The sequence below is a fragment of the Lissotriton vulgaris genome, chromosome 3_1 (assembly GCF_964263255.1).
Source record: "Lissotriton vulgaris chromosome 3_1, aLisVul1.2, whole genome shotgun sequence".
Lineage (NCBI taxonomy): Eukaryota > Metazoa > Chordata > Amphibia > Caudata > Salamandridae > Lissotriton > Lissotriton vulgaris.
The window spans coordinates 913,272,211-913,291,719 of record NC_141689.1 but is presented as its reverse complement, the minus strand read 5'-3'; the positions used below and the strand labels follow the sequence as shown (position 1 = coordinate 913,291,719).

At 39.0% G+C, this 19,509-nt stretch overlaps 1 protein-coding gene across 1 annotated transcript in view; it reads left to right on the top strand.

The window, feature by feature from the left end:
- Positions 1–19,509, top strand: part of TRPM3 (transient receptor potential cation channel subfamily M member 3) — a 979,327-nt gene that overhangs the window by 647,980 nt on the left and 311,838 nt on the right. Inside the window, exons 13-14 of the mRNA XM_086963586.1 lie at positions 10,275–10,310; positions 10,471–10,611. Of these exons, the coding sequence (XP_086819712.1) occupies positions 10,275–10,310; positions 10,471–10,611 (177 nt within the window). The remainder of the gene's footprint in view (positions 1–10,274; positions 10,311–10,470; positions 10,612–19,509) is intronic.

Sequence of the window (19,509 nt, the reverse complement as noted above, 5' to 3'; positions counted from 1 at the left end):
TCGAAGATGATAGAGCTCTTTTATCAGCTCCTATTACATGGGAGGAGATTGAAAATGCAATTCTTAGTCTTGACGCGGGGAAAGCAATGGGGCCAGACCAAATCCCTCTTGAATTTTATCGCACCTATAGGAATATGCTCAAACCAGAGCTACTTAAGATATTCCATCAAGCTTTCCAAGGGAACCCACCTAGCTCATGGTCCATGGCTACAATTGTAGTATTTAGTAAAAAAGGTAAGGATCCCAAAGAACTAGGTTCATACCGACCAATATCCCTTATTACATCAGACAGTAAGATTTTCTCAAAACTTTTGGCCAATAGATTAAATAATATGATGCCTGATTTAGTATCTAAGACTCAGCATGGTTTTATCAAGAACAGAGACACGACAGATCATATAAGGCGTGTCATTACATTGTTAGACTGGGCACAGGCCACGGAATCTCCAGTCGGGGTTATCCTGCTAGATGCTGAAAAGGCTTTTGACAGGGTTGACTGGAGATTCCTGTGGTCTGTTCTGGCCTGGAAGGGTCTTCTGCTAGAATTTATTATGGCCATACAGGCGCTTTATTTTAGTCCTAAAGGAGCGATTCGTATAGGTATAGAAATCTCTGATTCTTTCTCAATAACCAGGGGGACAAGGCAGGGCTGTCCCTGTTCCCCTTTACTGTTTGCACTCTATATAGAGCCATATTTGAACAAACTTATTAAAGAAACAGGGATTCCACCAGTAAAAGTGCATAATGTTGATCACAAGGTTTTTGCCTATGCAGACGATGTTGCCATTGTGACCTTAGATGCTGCTTTAGCTATACCTAAAATTATAGAAATGGCACAGGAGTTTGGTGCACTATCAGGATATAAGCTCAACATCTCTAAAACTCAAATTCTACACTCATCTGTTGGTCAACCGACCGGTATAGCTCTAGCTCCCATAGGCACATACCTTGGAGTAACTATCTCGGCCAAGGTGGAGGATATAGTTGGGCTTAATTTGGACCCTTTGTTAATTTCTACAAATAGGACTTTAGAAAGGCTAAATAATTTGCATTTATCACTTTATGGCCGTACAAATGTGGTGAAAATGTTGATTTTTCCAAAATTTCTTTATTTTTTTCGCACTATACCACTTTTCTTTCCTTCGTCCCTTTTTAATAAAATAGATCGAATGGTATCTAGATTTTTATGGGGCTACCATCGTACCAGAAGGTCTCTAAAGTGGTGTATTTTGCCGAAACTGCGCGGTGGCCTGGGAATACCAAGCTTCCGACTTTACTATTGGGCAGTCATACTTAGACTTATGGGGATTCTATTATTTCATGATTTTAGTTTAGAAACATGCATGACACCATCTATATATGAAATGCTGCTGGGGGAGGAGGCGCGACAATGCCTGGTGAAATTTTTTGAACCGAGCTATTATAAAAAAACAAAGTTTAAGATAATGATATCCGCTTTTCAGATATGGAAACAAATAAATAAGAAATTTCATCTTTTACCAAAACTCAATTATTACACGCCGCTTTATGGGAATAGTCCTCTTTCTGGGATCTTCGCGGATCCCGCTATGCTTCGATGGCAAGTCTCGCAGGTTTATGTGTTGGGGCAACTATATCAAAATGGATCTCTTGTTTCATTCTCAGAACTACAGGAAAAATTTGGACTTATAAGGGGTGATTTTTTTAAATTCTTGCAGATTCGTAGCTTTCTGGAAACCAATAATTTATTACACACTGACTCAATGCAGACAAAAAATGTCCTAGAGAGCTGCAGAAAGAAAAATCGAATTGGTGTTGTATACCAACTACTGCTAGACAGGATGCAAGATGATTTAGTTTTTTATGATGAGAAGTGGCAAAAAAGCTTGGGAATCAAGGGAATAGATGTTTCTAGGGCTTTTGAGATATGTAATAGAGTCTTAGTTAATGGCTCTCTTAAAAGTCAGCATTTTATGTCTGCCTTAGACCTGTATTATACACCTTCAAAACTTGCAAAGTGGAACGCACTAAAGGGCACATGCTGCAGTCGTTGTGGGTTCTTTGCAGCCGACCTAAACCATATGTTTTTTTTTTGTCCGAAACTGACGCAATTTGTATCTAAAATTCAAGAATTTCTAAATATTGTGATGAATATTAATGTGATCTTATCATCTGCACTTATAATTTTTGGAATTCAAACTGAATCTGAAGTGTTGTCAGCAGCTGAAGAAGGTTTTCTATTTATAACCATGGCAGTATTTCGATCTTGTATAACTTCACGGTGGCTAGATAAGGACCCCCCAACTTTTAGTCATTGGCAATCTAAACTGTTAAATATATACAGGATGGAAAAGGCGGTTTATAAATTTAAGGGGCGGAAAAGAAAGATCTTTGCTCAAAAATTATGGTCCCCGATTGAAACTTGGATTTGAAAAAGCTATCTATGTATTAAGTGTTAGTTATTTGACTATGTGATATGAGAGGGGGTCTCCCATCTCCAGAAGTATCCTAATGAATTTGTATGTGCCTTAGTGTTTTATTGGGTGCTATATAATTGCTTTTTTTTTTTCAATTATTTGTTTTCTTTTTCCTTCTTGACTGCTGCAATTGTATTTGTTTGTGTAATTTACCTCTGCCATAAAAATTAATAAAAAAATAAAAATAAAAAAAATAAATTAATGTATTTATGAATCATGCTCGTGGTCATTGCTTACACCTAAAATCTGATTTGTCCCTGGCCCTTGCGGAATAAAGATGGACACTTTAATCACTTTAATCACCTGATGCTGGTGGACAACTTTTATGGTTCTTGCCTTCTTTTTATGCAAATGTGTAGCATTAACCATGATGCTACACTCGAGCCACAGTATACCACAAGCACGACGCAAATTGCTACAACATTACACATATTCAAAGCCATTTCAGTTCTCGTGTTAATTAACTAACGTCTACGCCTTCCTCTCTATTCTTAGAAGCATCCACTATTCATCAATTTCAAAGATTGCTTTTTCTCACACCAAGATATTCTGCATATGATCAATGTTCAGTAAATATGGAGAACATGTCAAATGTAGGCTACAAGAGGCAACCTTTGAAGATGGTATACACAGACCTTAATTAGTTCGTGATTTCCCAAAATGCATCACCACCATCAAAATGTGCTATGCAATGTGTCAGCAAGGCTAGAAAGAAAAAGCCAAATGCGCATTTAAAAAGAAAAAAATAGCAAAAAATGTCATTCAAAGCTGTAGTAACTCCATATTTATTCAGTTTTTAAAAATATTTATTTATTGACATTTTCAAATTGGTACAGCAATGATCAATATCTTGACATACAGCAGTAATCATATTAACCTTTGGGGCAATATCGATAACACAACAAGAACATTACTTCAGGACACCAGGTGACTAGGAAAAAAAACATGTTATATATATTATAAGTAGATCAAATGTCCCCAGTTCAGCTTCAGCTTCCCTGCAAGGGAGGTGGGTTAACTTTATACAAGCCCCAAAATAATGCCATACGTACATATCCGTTCTTATAATAGTAATCAACAATAATACAATCAAAGACGTGTGTAAACAATCTGGGTAGTTGTGGGGGCGGCAGTGGGGATTCAGAGGTACCATCCGTATGATAACAGAAAGAAAAGAAACATGGGGGTAGTTTCAAGGGCATCTTCATATGGCTGCTAATGAGCGCACTCTCTCTGCCTGTCTGACCTCAGGGCGTCTAAGGGCGGTGTACCGTCCTGTGCGCAGGGGTAGTCTGATCTCTAATCAGGGCGCCACTGGGCTAAGAAACCCATAAGAAACCCATGAGGGTCAGATGCCCTTGGAGCGACACTTCTCTTGCCAATGATCATGTGGTGGCATCTACTTTGTCTTGCAGCTTAAGCACATGGGTGTCCCGTAGGGTGGCGGCACCCCTCCCCTCGTGCATGCGAGTCATGTGCCATGACGTCAGCTTCGGCAGTCGCCAATCAAAGCACTTACTGAAGCCAGCAGTCAATCCAGGGGGTGGATGCGCTGCCTTGCGTGACTTAGCTATGAGGTGCTTGAAGAGGACCACAGCTAGGTCAGCCAATTTCAGGTCATGTTTGGGACGGTCTGTGCACTTGGTGACACCCTCTAGACAGAGTAGAGGACCAGTAGGCAGTTATAAATCCACTATTGCAGAGATGTGGGCCATAACTTGCACCCATACCTGCATCGTGATACCCATTTCAGGGGCCCACTCCCGGGAACATCTTATGGAGGCAGTGTGGTGTTAGGTAAGTATGATGTAAGTAATCAAACTGGGTAAACTGCACAGGCGAGGGTTGCGAGACACTCACTTTACCTGTTTGAGCACCAACTCCCACTGTATAGTGGCCAGAACCGCTGCCAAACACGTATCCCAATGGGGTTTACGAAGCCATGCAAGGTCCGCAGCCATATAACACCATAATTGCCCTGCAGCCTAGACCGGCGGTCAGTTTACATTCTATTTGACCAGCTCCAATACAGAAACTTGAATACCACACTAACAACTATCTGATTGGATTCTGTATGGAGGAGCCGCATGGCAACCTCGAGTTTGCAGCAGCCAAGTTGCTTGCATAGAGGAATAATCCACAATTTCCTGGGAAGTATAGCCCGGACAGAAAAAAACAAAGTGCACTAAAGATTTGTCAGACTGTTGGCAAACTGGACATACATTACTCAGTGTGGTCAATTGATTCCATTTAGCTTATAGTGATAGTAAAGTTAAAGTGCCGTAGCGGAATTTAAGAAGAAGGAATTTTTCAGTTAACAGGTTGATAAGTTTAAAAAAAGTCTCTCATTGGGAAAAAGGCGTAAAATATAAGAAGCGGGACGAGAGAGACCCCTCAGTCACATTCTCGAATTCGCCCAGATACACGTAATCCCAGTACGCTTCCTTAAGTGCAACTCTAGACAAATACAGCGTATCAGCTGAGGAAGACCAATATTCCTTCAATCTGATTTGTACCAGCCACCTAAGGATATATGATAGCCACATACCTTTTCCAGATCTGTCCAATGTTACCACTTCCTCCAGTGCTCCACGATAATCTTGCAGATCTTGGGAGTACTTCAACCTCCTCCAGTAAAGCAGCTGCCTAAATTGTCCCTGGAGGAAATTGTTATGGGAATATTATCATATACCCAACCCATAGATGAGAATGGGGAGACACTTCCTTCTGAACATCTCCAGCGGATGAACCACCATTTTTTACCAATCCAGGAGGCTAAATTAAAGAAATACAAGGCTGAACTCACAAATCTCTGGTGCACTTTGGCAATAAAAGGTCCCCAGTTCCCCTCTACTCAAAAACAACACAGAAATAAGAAACCTCCTGAGTAATATTGACAGGATGACCCAGTAGATGCACTCCTTGCATCTTGTGGTGCATAGGACTGCACGCCATAATAAAGGTTTTGGTTCAGTTGGTGACAAGTCCAAGACCCCACAAAAATAACAAACTCCTGGAACAAAATATTTAACCCATTAGAGTTTTTGGAAAGTAGTACAGTGTAGTCCACATAGAGCAGGACTGGGATCTTTTTATTGGCAATTAATGGGCATCCAAACCATTTTCAGACATGGTTGTGCCTAGACCATTGATATACAAGAGGAACAATATTTGGGGCCAGAATGCAGCCCGTGCCTACCCTCTTCCCAGCTTTAAACTATCCGAAGATTCACAAGGGACATACTTTACAGAGAAGTCATGATGGAGGGGCTGCAAAAATTCCACTTAGTCGCCATCCACCTTTAATCAGAATCTCCCACAACTTAGATTTTACCACTCTTTCGAAGGGGCAGAACCGTTCCATGAGGCAAGGAGCCCTGGGTGGGATAGTATATTTGCCAATCAGCATTTGTAGATTCAGGCATTGCTCCACCGTGCCAAGCCCCTCGCGAAACCCGTACTGCCCCTCAGACGGCATGTCCATCTCCCTGACCCAAGTTAGTAGGCACTTCAAAACAGCTCTCCCTGCCAGTGTCATTGCTGAATCCAGCAAAGATATCGGCTGAAAACAACCTGGTGATTGAGGGCTGCCCTTTTTAAATATTGGCACAATGATGGCAGTGTGCCAAAACTCTAGGAGTCCGGATATGATGACGGTATTAAAACAAATGTGCCCAACAAGGGTGCCCAAAATTTCATTATGGATTTATACGGGTCTATGGGCACCTCATCCAGCCCTGGTGCCTTATTTGATGGGCTCTTAATGGTAGCCTCCGTAATTTCGTCAAAGGTAAACTCCAAGACTAGGGAAAATACTACCTTCTCCTCATCACAGTGCTAATTGGGATTGTCAGAGCCATAATCCTTTGAAATGGTTTACCCGGTCCTCAGGGCTAATGGTGGTAATTACAGAATTGTTTTTATAATTGCAGATTTAATATTATTGGCTACAGGCCAGAAAGCACAGGTGTCTTTGATTCTACCAAAATTGGGGGGGTTCAGTGAATTTTTAATAAACGCTGTTTTGGATGAACCCCCTGCATCTGTCATGTTTATGCAAGAGGTCTGGATGGGCACAGCATGTACATTGGAATCTAGAAAATGGCATAATTACCCGTGTGTGGACTAACGGAAAAGGTGGAAGTTTTCAGATTAAATACATGATGAATAGCTTAACAATGGAAATAATCGGATTATAATAATACGGTGAATAATTTGACTGCCAAGAGGCATCAAGCAACTGTGCGGCCAGTGGAGCATTGAGTTGCTTCCTTCTAATGTTTGATTCTACCAGCCATGAGAAACTTCCCCCAAGATTCATTTTTGTATCTCTTTACCTCTAATCCGTTTGGCTGGCTTGTACTCTGCTCTTCAACGTTACATTTTTCAATATCCCTTGGCTTTTCCTTCAGTGGAAATTCAATACTAGTAACTATTTACTTATAGGCAGAGTTCTCAGCAAATGGGGTGTAAACCTTCCTGTGGTAAAGTGTAGTAAAATTAAACAAAAACAAATGTAACTTGAAAAAAACAGTAATAATATTGTATGTTAAATAATAATATAAATGAAGGATATATGTATTTTAATGTAGTAAAAAATACAAACATGCTACAGCACTATTCACTTAATTTTGAATAAATCTAAATATGTTATATTAAAATTATGTTTTAAAGGTTTGGTATGAAAATCCCACATAATGAAAAATTTTATATTTATTAATGTATTAAAAATTAGAAACATGTAAATATAGTACTACCTTAAATTAATGTAATTATTATAAAACAACAGTAGCATGGGTATTACAACATTTTGCCATATGTATTTTCTTTATTATATATATATATATATATATATATATATATATATATATATATATATATATATATATATATATATATATATATATATATATATATATATATATATATATATATATATATATATATATTTTTTTTTTTTTTTTTTAAGGCAAAATACATGAAATCAAATTAACCAAATGTCATTTAGGATTCAATTTTAAGAACCTGCCTGAATTATTTTCTATGGGAGGATGTTGAAGTTCCTGTGGTTCTTCATATGTGCTCCTTGGAATATGGTTGAGCCCATCCTCACCTTTAGGATTTGGGGTGAACCCGATGATGAATAATGTCACTACTAGAGTGAGTGAGGGTTGCATAAAGAAAAGGGTCACTTTACCTTCCCACCCACAGTGGTGGGTTTGTTGCCACCTGGTGTACTGACCACCCCCCATTTCTTCACTGTTTCCAAAGGACCCATCAACGTTCCAGGGGGAAACATTTGTGTTTTTGAGTATATGTCAGGGAGGACCTATCCCTTCAATCCTCTTCATTGATGACCTTTCTACCCTCCTAGGGTTCCCATTCAGGTTCCCTAACCTTGTGTAAAAGGCCCCCCTACATATCCCTACACCATGTGGTAGGTACCGCATGTTGCCTGCCATGCAGTGCAGGGATATGTGTGGGGTGTCTGTGTTGTATAGCGGTGGCTGCTGCAGAACGCAGCACCCACTGCAATACAAAACATGGGCAATGCGACTGCCAGAGTGGCAGTTGCATCCTAATTTGCCCTCTGGGACCGCCTCCTTAAAGATGGGCGGTCCCAAATAAGAGCCATCACAATTACCACATAATTTGTAAATTGAAGGATAGAGGCACTGTTTTCAAACATACTTTGAATGGTCAGCAATCCTTACTGCCACTACTCCAGAGGCAGAATATGCTGTATTCCAGAGTCTAAGCTGCTACTGAACATAAATTACTGACAGTCTGATCTTTTCGGATGATTTTAATATGCAGAAGAAAGTAACGTTTCTTGTCTTGAGGGCCAGTTCTAGGCAAGATCAAGCCTAGTGTAACATTGCCATAAAGAGATAAAGTTACATTGCAGCGGAGGCCCAGGAGTAAAAGGGGGCCCGCTATGGGCCCAAGTCACTTTCTGCCGGCCTTTTCATGGTTCGTTAACCACCATGAAACGGCTGGCAGAAGCTGACATTGTAATCCCCACGGTGGTGCCTGAGCAGACACCGCCACCATTGTAGGGATTACAGTCCATTCGATAGGCTTCTTGAGCCCGTCGGACTAGTGTTTGACGGTCTCTCCGCCCGCCAACCATCTGCCCGCCATCTTAATGCAGCCCGTCGGATTAGTGTTGGGTGGTCTCTCCGCCAGCCGACCATCCGCCCCCCATCCTAATGCGGCAAGGGGTGTTGCATGGTTCGATGCTGGTGGGATCGCCAATGACGGCCTGACGGTGGGGTTCCCACCACCATCGTAATGAGGCTCTAGAAACTGCAAAACAGAACAACTAGTGTGTGGACCATGAACTGAGCAAGCAGAACTCTAAAAGGAGTTTGTTGTTGTGTGCTGTGCATTAAATGAGTTACTATCCTCTCTCATGGCCAGCAATTTCTAAAGACCAAGGTCCAGTATTTCCGGTGATCAAATTGGCCACATTTAGCATTTTCTTTTTTTTACTTGTGCCCATGCCACATTTTTAGGAAAAAACATGTTGGTCTATTCTATTGTGGTGAGACATATTGAATGCTAGCCAATGACACCATTCCTAACTAACCGCAAACCATGTGTCTTATTACCAAGTAATGGGCTAGATTTCTTAAAACATTGTGCCTTGTGCATAACATAGTTTTAAGAATGGGCCCAACAGATTTCACCATGTACGTTGTCTAGTAAAACTCAACTGTTGACAGACAGTTCTTACTGTATGCTCAACAATTTCAGTTGGAATTTGATTGAATTGAAGTGTGCCTCGTTTGTGACTGAAAGCTGTCATGTCAATGCCCTAACAGCTTTATAACTACGTGGGTTTTGCGTTAGTTGCTGTCTAATTTTACAACATTCACACAATATTTTCTGACAATAAGATATATCGATTTCTCAGACCATTTTGTGACGGATGTTCCGTAAGGTAAAATAATCTCATATCTTGCAAGACAAAAGACACTCAGGGGAAGAAAAAGGTAAGGAAAAAACATTTTAAAGATGCCCTTCATTTTTTAACAAAAGGAGTCCTTTAGCACCAATGTCACTTTAGCGTTCCAAGGCTTGTATTTCCTTTAATAAGTGAAACATTGTTAAAAATAGTTTCATAAACTACCACTTCCCATGGAGTGATTGCTTAAAAAATAACTGAAGAGAAAGTTCCAATGGATGAATATCCACTTTTGGTTCAAAGACGATTTCATGTTGAAATATTGACAACAAAAACTTGTGCTACCAAAATAACATGGCTAAAATATTGAGGAACAACATATTGAGAAGGTAAGTGCATATAGGTAAGTATAGATTTTCTATTCTTAACCCCACATCTCTGTACCTTGAAGATATGGATATCATCAAGGTACATATATTTGGAGTTAATTGAAGTAAACCTATACTGACTTATATAAACATAGCTTTATAATATATTGGTTCATTATATTTCCACAATATTGTAGTAGAACGAAATTCTGGAGTGGATATTAAGGTGGAATACGTTAGAGAAAGTGGATTTTGAAAGTCAATAAGCAAAAGAAGTTAAAAGAACTGATCTTTCATCCTCAAGAAGTTAGGCAGACAATGGCTCAGAAACTATGTGCCACAGGGAGCAATGGAAAGAATATTTACAATGTAGAGTTCTAATAATAGACGAAAGAGCATCCTTTTCCAAGTGGTTTCCCTTTTTCAATACTAACCTCCTTTCATCTGTAGAAACAAACTGTCTTTTTAAAATTTACTAACACATGTTTTTATCAATACAATTTGTTACACTTTCTTATTTACTTATGTCTTCTTTCCAAGCGAGAATATCCAGGTTTCGGTTGGATCTATTTTAAGGTGAATTACTTACAATGCATACTACATTCATTCTTTTCCATGCATTCCCATTTCCTTTCTCTAAACTAGTTAATGAAAATATCTAGTAGTCTCTGAACTAACCAGTATCCTTGTCTTATGTGTGTTTGCTTGTTTGTTTATCTGTGCATTTGTTTGATAGGGAAACCTACCTCCAGATTACAGGATCAGCTTAATTGACATCGGCCTTGTGATTGAGTACTTGATGGGAGGAGCTTATCGATGCAATTACACTCGCAAACGCTTTCGAACTCTCTATCACAATTTGTTTGGACCAAAGAGGGTAAGAAGAACACTATTTTATCTAGAAACATGAAAGTCAGTTGTCTGCAAGTCACACCAAACAGTCTGAAGTTTGTTTAGTAAAGCAAATAATTAATATTTATGGCTACCAATGCACCTTCACGTAGTATTTAATGATTTCTTCAATGGAACCCTCAGTAATGCGCAGTGTCTCCTCATACTTCCATTCACCTTACCAAATTAGTACCTTTTTGGTAAATGCTCTTTTTTGTATTCTTGTATTAGCTGGCAACATCTCAATGAAGTCCTTCTGTTGGTAAGTGAGTTCTGGCAACACTGAAGTGCCAATTACTCATTGGACCCTAAAGAACCCACTTGCAATCTCCATTATCTCCACCTACCCAGATTTTCCAAAGCCCCAGTAGTGATAACTCTGGAGCAGCCCAAAAGTACTCACAATTAAGCCCAGAGTCATTTATTATATAATGACCTTCTACCGTACCTGATATCCGACTAGCATTTGTGTTTGCCTTTCTGCTCCATTAGTCCAATGTACGCTCCTAGAGGACTCATTTTTAATTTATTCTCTTGGCACTTTTCTTTTCTCCCTGTTCCTCGGTGATCACATTCTACACATGGATTCCAGTCTTCCAACGCCAATTACCACTACATGTTGTCTGTCCTTATGTATAGATTTATGTTTGTTTTTGCTTTTGTTACCTTTATACACAATGTATTGGGTGTATTTATAGCTATTAGAATGCGAACAGCATCTGGCCCCTGTCCAGTAGTTTCTGCTGCCCATTATCTTGAGAGGAGATAGAATCCTGTCCTCCATGTGGGGGCCAAATTGAATCTTTGAGTTGTCTGTAATGTGTGTTCTTATTGCAAGGAAGTGATGTACCTCTCTAACAAGACGAAGATCTGATTTGCCACACACCACATTTCTATATCTAAAAATTCAAAACCCCAAACTGGTGGCGATATAAACCAAATGTCCCACCGCTTCTTTCTGGGCAACCCCTATATTTGACATGATGACATCTTATCAAAGCACGAAAATTAGCCAGGACCAGTATCCGGAACTCAACAGCTTACATGGGCTGGACAATTTTAAAGGATAAAGTAAAGAAAAATATACTTTTCTCTTCAAAATTCCTAATTTAAAAAGTTCTAATTTAACGAAAAAGTTCAGGACACTGGGTTTTTACACAACCAATTTACAATGGGAAATTAAGTTAGCATCCTTCCTTGAACATGTGCTTTCCACATTCATGTACTTGGATGAACTATGATTGTTCCTTTCGGTGAAGAATAGGGCGACCGTGGCTCGTACAATTATTGGAATTAATCTGTACTACTGCTGTTACCTTTTTTATGGGAACGGCAGATTGTTCTTTGCAGTCACAAAAATTAAAATGTTGCTATTATGGCAGTTTCAAGTCTTCATGAACAAGTTTCAAGTCTTAAGCACTGGCAGCATAACGGCCCAACACATTGTAACTTACACTGACCTCTGATTGTGGACAGTGTAAAAAAATGAGCATTGGTCACAATCTGGAAAGCCATCAATCAAGTCAGCCCACTCTTGCCTTAGGAGCAGGATTTCTGCACACCAAGCAGATGCTCATGGTACCGCAATCACTGCTGGCCCCCCTCAAATAAAATAAGAATACGTTGAGCGGTAGTCAGTTGCAGGTAATATGGGCCAGATGGGCGAAGGACCTCCTCTAGAGGTAATAAAAGCCTCGGGATTAGTGCGTTTTGGGAAAGGTCTACAAACACTGGGGTCATGCTCAGTGCTTAATTTGTAATAGAATAAGCTCCAGGCTGAATGTTTTGCTCAGAAGCCGGCAGCCTGGGCTGTTGAAGGTTGAGGTGCCAAATACCAAGGCTTTGTAGTCTTGGTTCCATTTCATGCCTCTTTAATCTGCCACCAGACTGTCACTGCCCCTTTATATTACTCCTGTAGGCTCTTCGCATTGTTACTATCTCTCTTAGGCACGTTTCTTTTCTAAGCATGGGCGGAAAATCCGTTTCGCTCGCGGATTTTGCGGATTTTCAGTAAATTCGCAATCCGCGAGATTCGCGAATCTCCCGCAAAATCCGCAAATCCGCGAGCAGCGGATTTTGCTCGCACTGTTCGCGTGAGTTCGCGGCTTCCCAGTACAACTTTGCGCCCCGCGAATAAGTGCAAAATTGCAGAAATACGATCTTAGCAAAACTGAAACTACTTACCAGGTTCAAAAGTTCAGGCTCATCATTAGTAGCCATTTCCTGTAGTGCTTCCTGAGGGGCCCCTCCAGAGTTCAGTTGCCAGTTGCAACTATTATGTGACCCTGCTCTGAACCTCAGAATAGTTACACATATGCCACAAAGGTCCTGAATTACAGCTAAGGGAGACAAGCAGGAGCCAGGCTGGAAGTTCAAATCCATTAATCAGCCCCTAATTCATTATTGTCAGTTGGGGCAGGGCAGGTGTTGTAACTAATTTTGCAACAATGAAAGCACTTAGCAAGTGCAAAAGATCACTAATCAGGAAGCACTAAGGAAGCAGGTGCCAGCTAAAAAAATATTCTGTGACACATTAATCAGCCCCAAATTAATTCAGGTCACTTGAGGCAGGGAAGGTGTGCTTGCGTTGCCACAATAATGTACACTGACTGGACAACCAGAGGGTGCTGTGATGAAACAGAGGGTGGCATGGGTGGGCCAGAGGGTGGCATGAGTAGTCAGAGAGTGGCAGTGGTGACAGAGAGTGGCAGTGATGAAGAAGAGTGTCCCAAACAGGCTGGACACGTAGAAACAACAAGTTCGCGAAACTTGCGACCCGACAGGTAAGTTCGCAATTTGCGAAATTGTACAAAACCCTCGCGAACTGGCAGAAACCCGCGCAAACACAAAAAAAAATCCGCAAATTCGCGAGAATTCGCGGATTTTGCGGATTGCGAGTTCGCAAATCCGCAAAATTCGCGAACGCGAGATTCGCAAAATTCGCCCATGCTTATTCTTTTCCATCTTTCCCTTTCCCTTCCTCTTTCTTTCTCCTCGTATGCTTTCTCTAATTTGCTCTGGGCAAGGTCTATTGAACAAAAATAAGTGCCAGTCTCCAAAAATGAGTGCCGGTGGGCCCCCCCTGCAACCACCACCTCACGTTAAGCTCAAGTCATGCTGTCTGGGACTGTGATGGTTAACGCTCTTGCAAGTGCATGTGCAAAATTACATTGGACTTGCTAGAGGAAAGCTTAAGGGAACGCTAGGGATCTTCCAGGTAGCTGATGCTCCAGTGTGTGGCAGTGATACCAGTTACCTTTGGAAGACTGCCACCACTGAATATACAAATGAGGGAGTCATTGGGGGTGTCTGAGAGGTGGATCTTGGGAGAATGCCTTTGTGAATTGACTCATTTAGCATCCTGTACTACAATCCTACTACCAACAACTGAGCAAAGTGGTTGATTTTTTTTTTACATAAGCTCCTTCACCTCCAATCCATATCAGTGCTATGGTTAGGAGCACACGCTATCAACTTAAATTACTCTAGAGTGTCAGACAGACCATTCCTGAGCAAAATCTGAAGACCTTTGTAAAAGATAAAGAAGATGGTCATCGAAATCAGGGGTTGGTACCTCTGCACACTGCTGGACATAGGCAAATAAATGTGTGAATTTCTTGTTTGTTTATTCATTAAATTCCAGGACACTTCATCAAAGTTTATTTGATTTATAGATTCCTTTATTAAATTGCTTCTTCATATGTAGCTTCTCCCTTGTAGTGGAGAAACAGGGAGCATTTCAACCTGAATTCAGTTTTAGTTGTTGCTACAAACTAATTGGTAATACACCCATCCACAATGCCCATCAGAGGACTGCCATCAATGGTGCAGAGTGTTAATTGACGGGCAGCATGAGTGTACTTTCGGACCCATGTGCATGTCTAGATCAGGAGCAGAAGAGACTGGTGCAGGGGCATGCACTGGCCTGCCAGGATGGGCATTATGGTCACATTGGCCCTCTCCATTCATTATGGTCTTGTTCAAAGTAGATTTTTAGTTGATGTTTAAGGCACCCATCTCCGTGGATCACTCTTACAGCTTTGAAATAGGCATGTGGGTTGAAGATGTTTCTTTGTGCTTTAGCTTCCAAGATGGCGCATCCACACTGTGTTCAGGAGTGCACTTCCCTTGAACTTGCATGTTTTTTTAACTATGAGGGTTAGGCTGAGGCAGAAAATAGACCCCAGCATGAAATTGAAGTGTCCCCTATTAGCGACTCAGGTAGGTAAAAAAGCGACCCATGTTTGCAAATTCAGGTGGTTTGAAGTTGTAAAGAGAATCTGAAAAGCTTGTTTTCCCAGATATAGGAAACTGTATCCACCCTTGCTTGCTGCAGGCAGTGTCTGTGGTAATATCAGGAAAATCAATAACAAAAACCGGCCCACCAGACCTTAAAACAGACAAAAAATAGTCCCACAGACCTATCAGATGAGCCCTACTGGAACTGCCAGATTGCCTTATAGGTGAGTACGCCTCTGCACACAGTAAACACATTCTCGGCATGTCCATCTACTGAAACTCCAGACCACAATGTCAGCCTTCACTCATCGTCTTCAAAAGTCTATGGGTGCCCCGCCCAGCCCGTTCAACAAGTGAAGTCTTCTGACCAGAATTCACCTGCCTTTGAAATACTACCAAATTGCTGCTCCTGGTTGTGGATGCCTCAAGCATCAGGTACAGAGCAACATCTAACTATTGGAGAAAGTGCTCTGAGCACTCCTGCAGAGTCGAGCCTCATGGAAAAGAGGCTTGCATCATGTTTGCAGACTCTACGCAAAAGAGGTGTGGGGATGAGTGTTCGGACATATTATTGGAAAAATAATACTCTGATACAAAAATATTGTGTACAGAATATCGGGACATCAAAAATATTATGAATAGGAATATCGAAGGTAACATTTTTGTTTTTATTGTTGTTTTTAATATCATTCTAAAAATATGGATGCAGAAAATATCACTGTATTTAACATGGTTTGTAAGTGTTAATGAGTTTGTAATGTAGTGTAGTTTGTTTGATTGTATCTGTTTATTTTTTGTATTTTTAGTAATTTTAATATGTATTTTTATTTGTAATCATGTAAATAAACAACTTTTAAATATATTTTTTTTAGTTGTGGTATATAGGGTTTTTTTGCATTAAGGGTGGGGAGATTTTCAAAAAATGTATGTTTCAAACTCAAATTGTAAGGTGATAATTTTAACTATATGCGAATTAATAATTCAGAATTGTCAGATATATGTGGTTCTATTAATATTTTTTATGTATTTTAATATGATGTTAATAAAGATATATTATAAAGGTATTACATAGTTTTTAATAAGAAGAAATGTAATATTATAACATATTTAAAACATATAAAATAATTAAGTATAATATTTTGTTAAAATTAAAAACTTTACATTTCTTTAAATAATTACAATTGTATACAAATGTTTAATTTTGTTTATAGAAAACTGAATTTTAATTTTCAATTCATTTATTTGAGACTTTTTTAAAAAGAAAATGTATATACATTTGTTTACATTTGTAATTTTTACTTTTGGGTTATGAATTTATTTTAATGTAATTTGTTTAAATTTATGAATGTCAGTAAATATTTTGAGCAATATATTATTTGCTAATAGTATTTAAAATAGTAATTTTTAAATGTAAAATATAAATATATATTCATAAAGTTTAGATTAGTGTGTTTTAGATACTAGTTTAGTTAATTGTATGTAAAACAAAATATGTGAGAATATATTGATTGTGTGTGTAACATTTTTATATTGTAATATGTTATGTAAAATGTTTTGTAATGTAAATTTCAACTCTTGAGTCTCCAATACCTTCCCCCATTATGGTTAAATTGGAGTCGGAATTGTAAATGCCACCCATTTGTGTCCAACACCTTCCCCAAATTGGTTTAGGTTGGAGTGGCAATAGTAAACGCTACACCCTTATTGACAAACACCGTCCTCCAGTATGGTTAGATTGGAGTGGCAATAGTAAATGTCACCTCTTTATTGACCAACACATTCACCCAATATGGTTAGATTGGAGGGGGGATAGTAACTGTCTCCCCTCTAGTGTCAAACATCTCTCCCAAACTGGTAAAGGGTTTTCTTATGAATTCAGCAGTCCACAGGACCGCTGTACTGGCGGTGGCGGGCTGACCACTTCTGCACCCACATTATTTTGAGTGTGGCGGTCAGACTGCCACAGGATCGCTAAATCTGCAGAGAACCTAACAGGACCCACTGCCACTCCTGGCCCAGGGGGTGCATGCAGGAGTGCACAGGTTGTGCCCCCTGTAATTGCACTCCTATTTCTGCACGGTGTGGCATGCATAACATGGTGTACGCCAGACTGCTCAGAAATGTGCAGTCGGCACTCTCACTGTGGTGGTCTGAATGTTAGGCTCTCTCATGAGCCTAACAGACAACCGTCATGAGACCACTGCAGCACCTCCCGCCCACCATGGATTACACTGGTAATCTGGCAGGTGGGTACACTACGGGCTTGTCGGTCCTCTTGTCGGTGTGGCGGGCCGACAGGAGGACCACCAAACTCATAATGAGGCCCTAAGATTGGAGTTGAAATATTAGATGTCACCCCTTTAGTGTCCAACTCCTTATCCAAATTGGTTTAGATTGAAGTAAATGTCACCCCTTTAGTGACCAACACCTTCCCCTAATATGTTTAGAGTTTGGGGTGGAAATAGTAAATATCACCACTTTAGTGTTCAACACCTACCCCAAATTGGTTTAGATTGGAGTGGGTTTAGTAAATTCCACCCCTTTAGTGTCCAACACCTTCGCCACACTGGTTTGCATTGGAGTGGGAATAGTAAATGTCACCCATTTAGTGACCAACACCTTCCCCCAATATGGTTAGAATGGAGTGGAGTAGTAAATGTCACCCGTTTAGTTTCCAACACCTTCCCAAATGATAAAGATTTGTCACACCTTTTTCTATTTTTATTTGTATATAATGTTTAAATATTGTATAGTTTTACATTTTGAAACATATATTCTTCAAGTAAAAATAATAAAATATTGCTTCATTATAAAAGAATCAGCTACATCATATTTATATACATTTGTTTTTTGTTCATTTTCAAATCTTTTCATTTATCGCCACCCCAAGAATGCTACCGGCACACTGCCAGCATGGCATTAAACTTCAAATGTGGCAGTCGGGATGCCGCCGGCTTGGCAGCATTCTCCAGACTTCTGACACAGCTACCTCGCAGTCAGACCCCAATGTCATAATAATGGCCTATTTGTAATTGTTAAATGTTCAGGGATGTGTATGTCTTGGCATCTTCTTGGAGCTGGTGTGATATCACTTGTGGCTTTTTTAGATTGTGCAATTACAGTTTTTAAAATAGGGACAGGTGGTAGTTGCTCTGTCATGTGATTGGGGACTCTAGGTGTTATATCTTTCAGGATTTTGTTTGTGAGGTCCTGGAGGCTAATGCTTGCCTCTCTTACATCTTGCAATATTTTTCTTACTTCTATTTCTGTTACATTTAAGAAGGTGGTTGCGCTCTCTTACATGAATTACATCATCTTTTATAGTAGCCCTCCCATAGCAAACATTAGAATAATATTTAGTATATTTCAAGTTTATAGTTTCTGATGTTGCACGTTCTTGGCTGTAGGTGTAACCCAAGTGATTTAATAGCTGCTTTCCTTTCTGTAAAATGAGAAATTTGGTGGCCTCTGTCATTGTATCTGTAAGTAGTTTAAGAACATAAATATGCATTATATTTTAACTTTTGTACTTTGTTATTAAAATGTTAAAAAAAATGCAGTTACTTCTATTTTGTATACCTACATGTATGTTCTGTTGAGATGTTGCACACCATGTTGCAGCTTTTCTGTTGGGGTGTTCTAATCTGGAGGAGGTGGTTACTTTTCTGTCGAATGAAAAATAATTTACATTGCATTTTAAATGATACTTTGTTGATAGGTTGAAGAAGTTGAGATTGTTAGGTTTAGTTTTGTTTGCTATTCGGTGAGTTTATAATTTGTTATTTATTTATGTATACCTTCCTATATCTTTTTGCTAGTTTGTGATTTTCTGGCACTTTATAAGTTTTTAAGTTGTTGATTTTTTCTTTAGGATGTCTACATAACAAGATAAAAGTTGGAGTGTGTGTTAATATTCATTTGCTATTTTAGATTTAGATTTTTAATTTAAAAAAGGTGCATTTTACTTTAAATATAAATATTATTTACTTGGTTATGTAGCTGTTGAAATGTATATATTTCTTCTGGTTTGTTGAGAGAATCAGGCAGAGTTTCCTCACCTTACAGCATTTGTTATGTTTGAAGTATTTAGCGGTTTACATTTGTGTGCCTTTTATATTGCTGATTTAATTGGTTTTTCATTTTATTGGTTGAAGTTGTTCATAATATTATTTTATTGGTTGTTTTAGTATAGTTAAAATGTTGTTTCTCATTCTAGTCAATCTATGGGAACCGCTAATATACGGATATATTTATTTTGGTGGTTCAATGATTGTTGTTAATGCAAATTTTTAGAGGAATGTTATTGTATATATTTTAGATATTTACTTTTTTGGGGTGAATGGTAACTATTTTGAGGATGAAATATATTTGTATTTAATTTAAATATGTCTGTAACAAGTTTTTGTTTTATTTTAATTATTTGTTTTTTTCAGAAAAGTGTTTTATCTTTTTATATGATTATTTAATTTGTTTTGGCAATAATAGTGTAGTCAATATTGCGAGAATCAATATTTTTTACATAATATATGTTTATTTAAAGGTAACAGTATTTTTGTTTCCGATATTTTTGTTTTCCAAATAGGTTAAAATCAATGTTTATAGCAACGATATTTGTGTTCTCTATATTTGTGTTTTTTATAGTTAG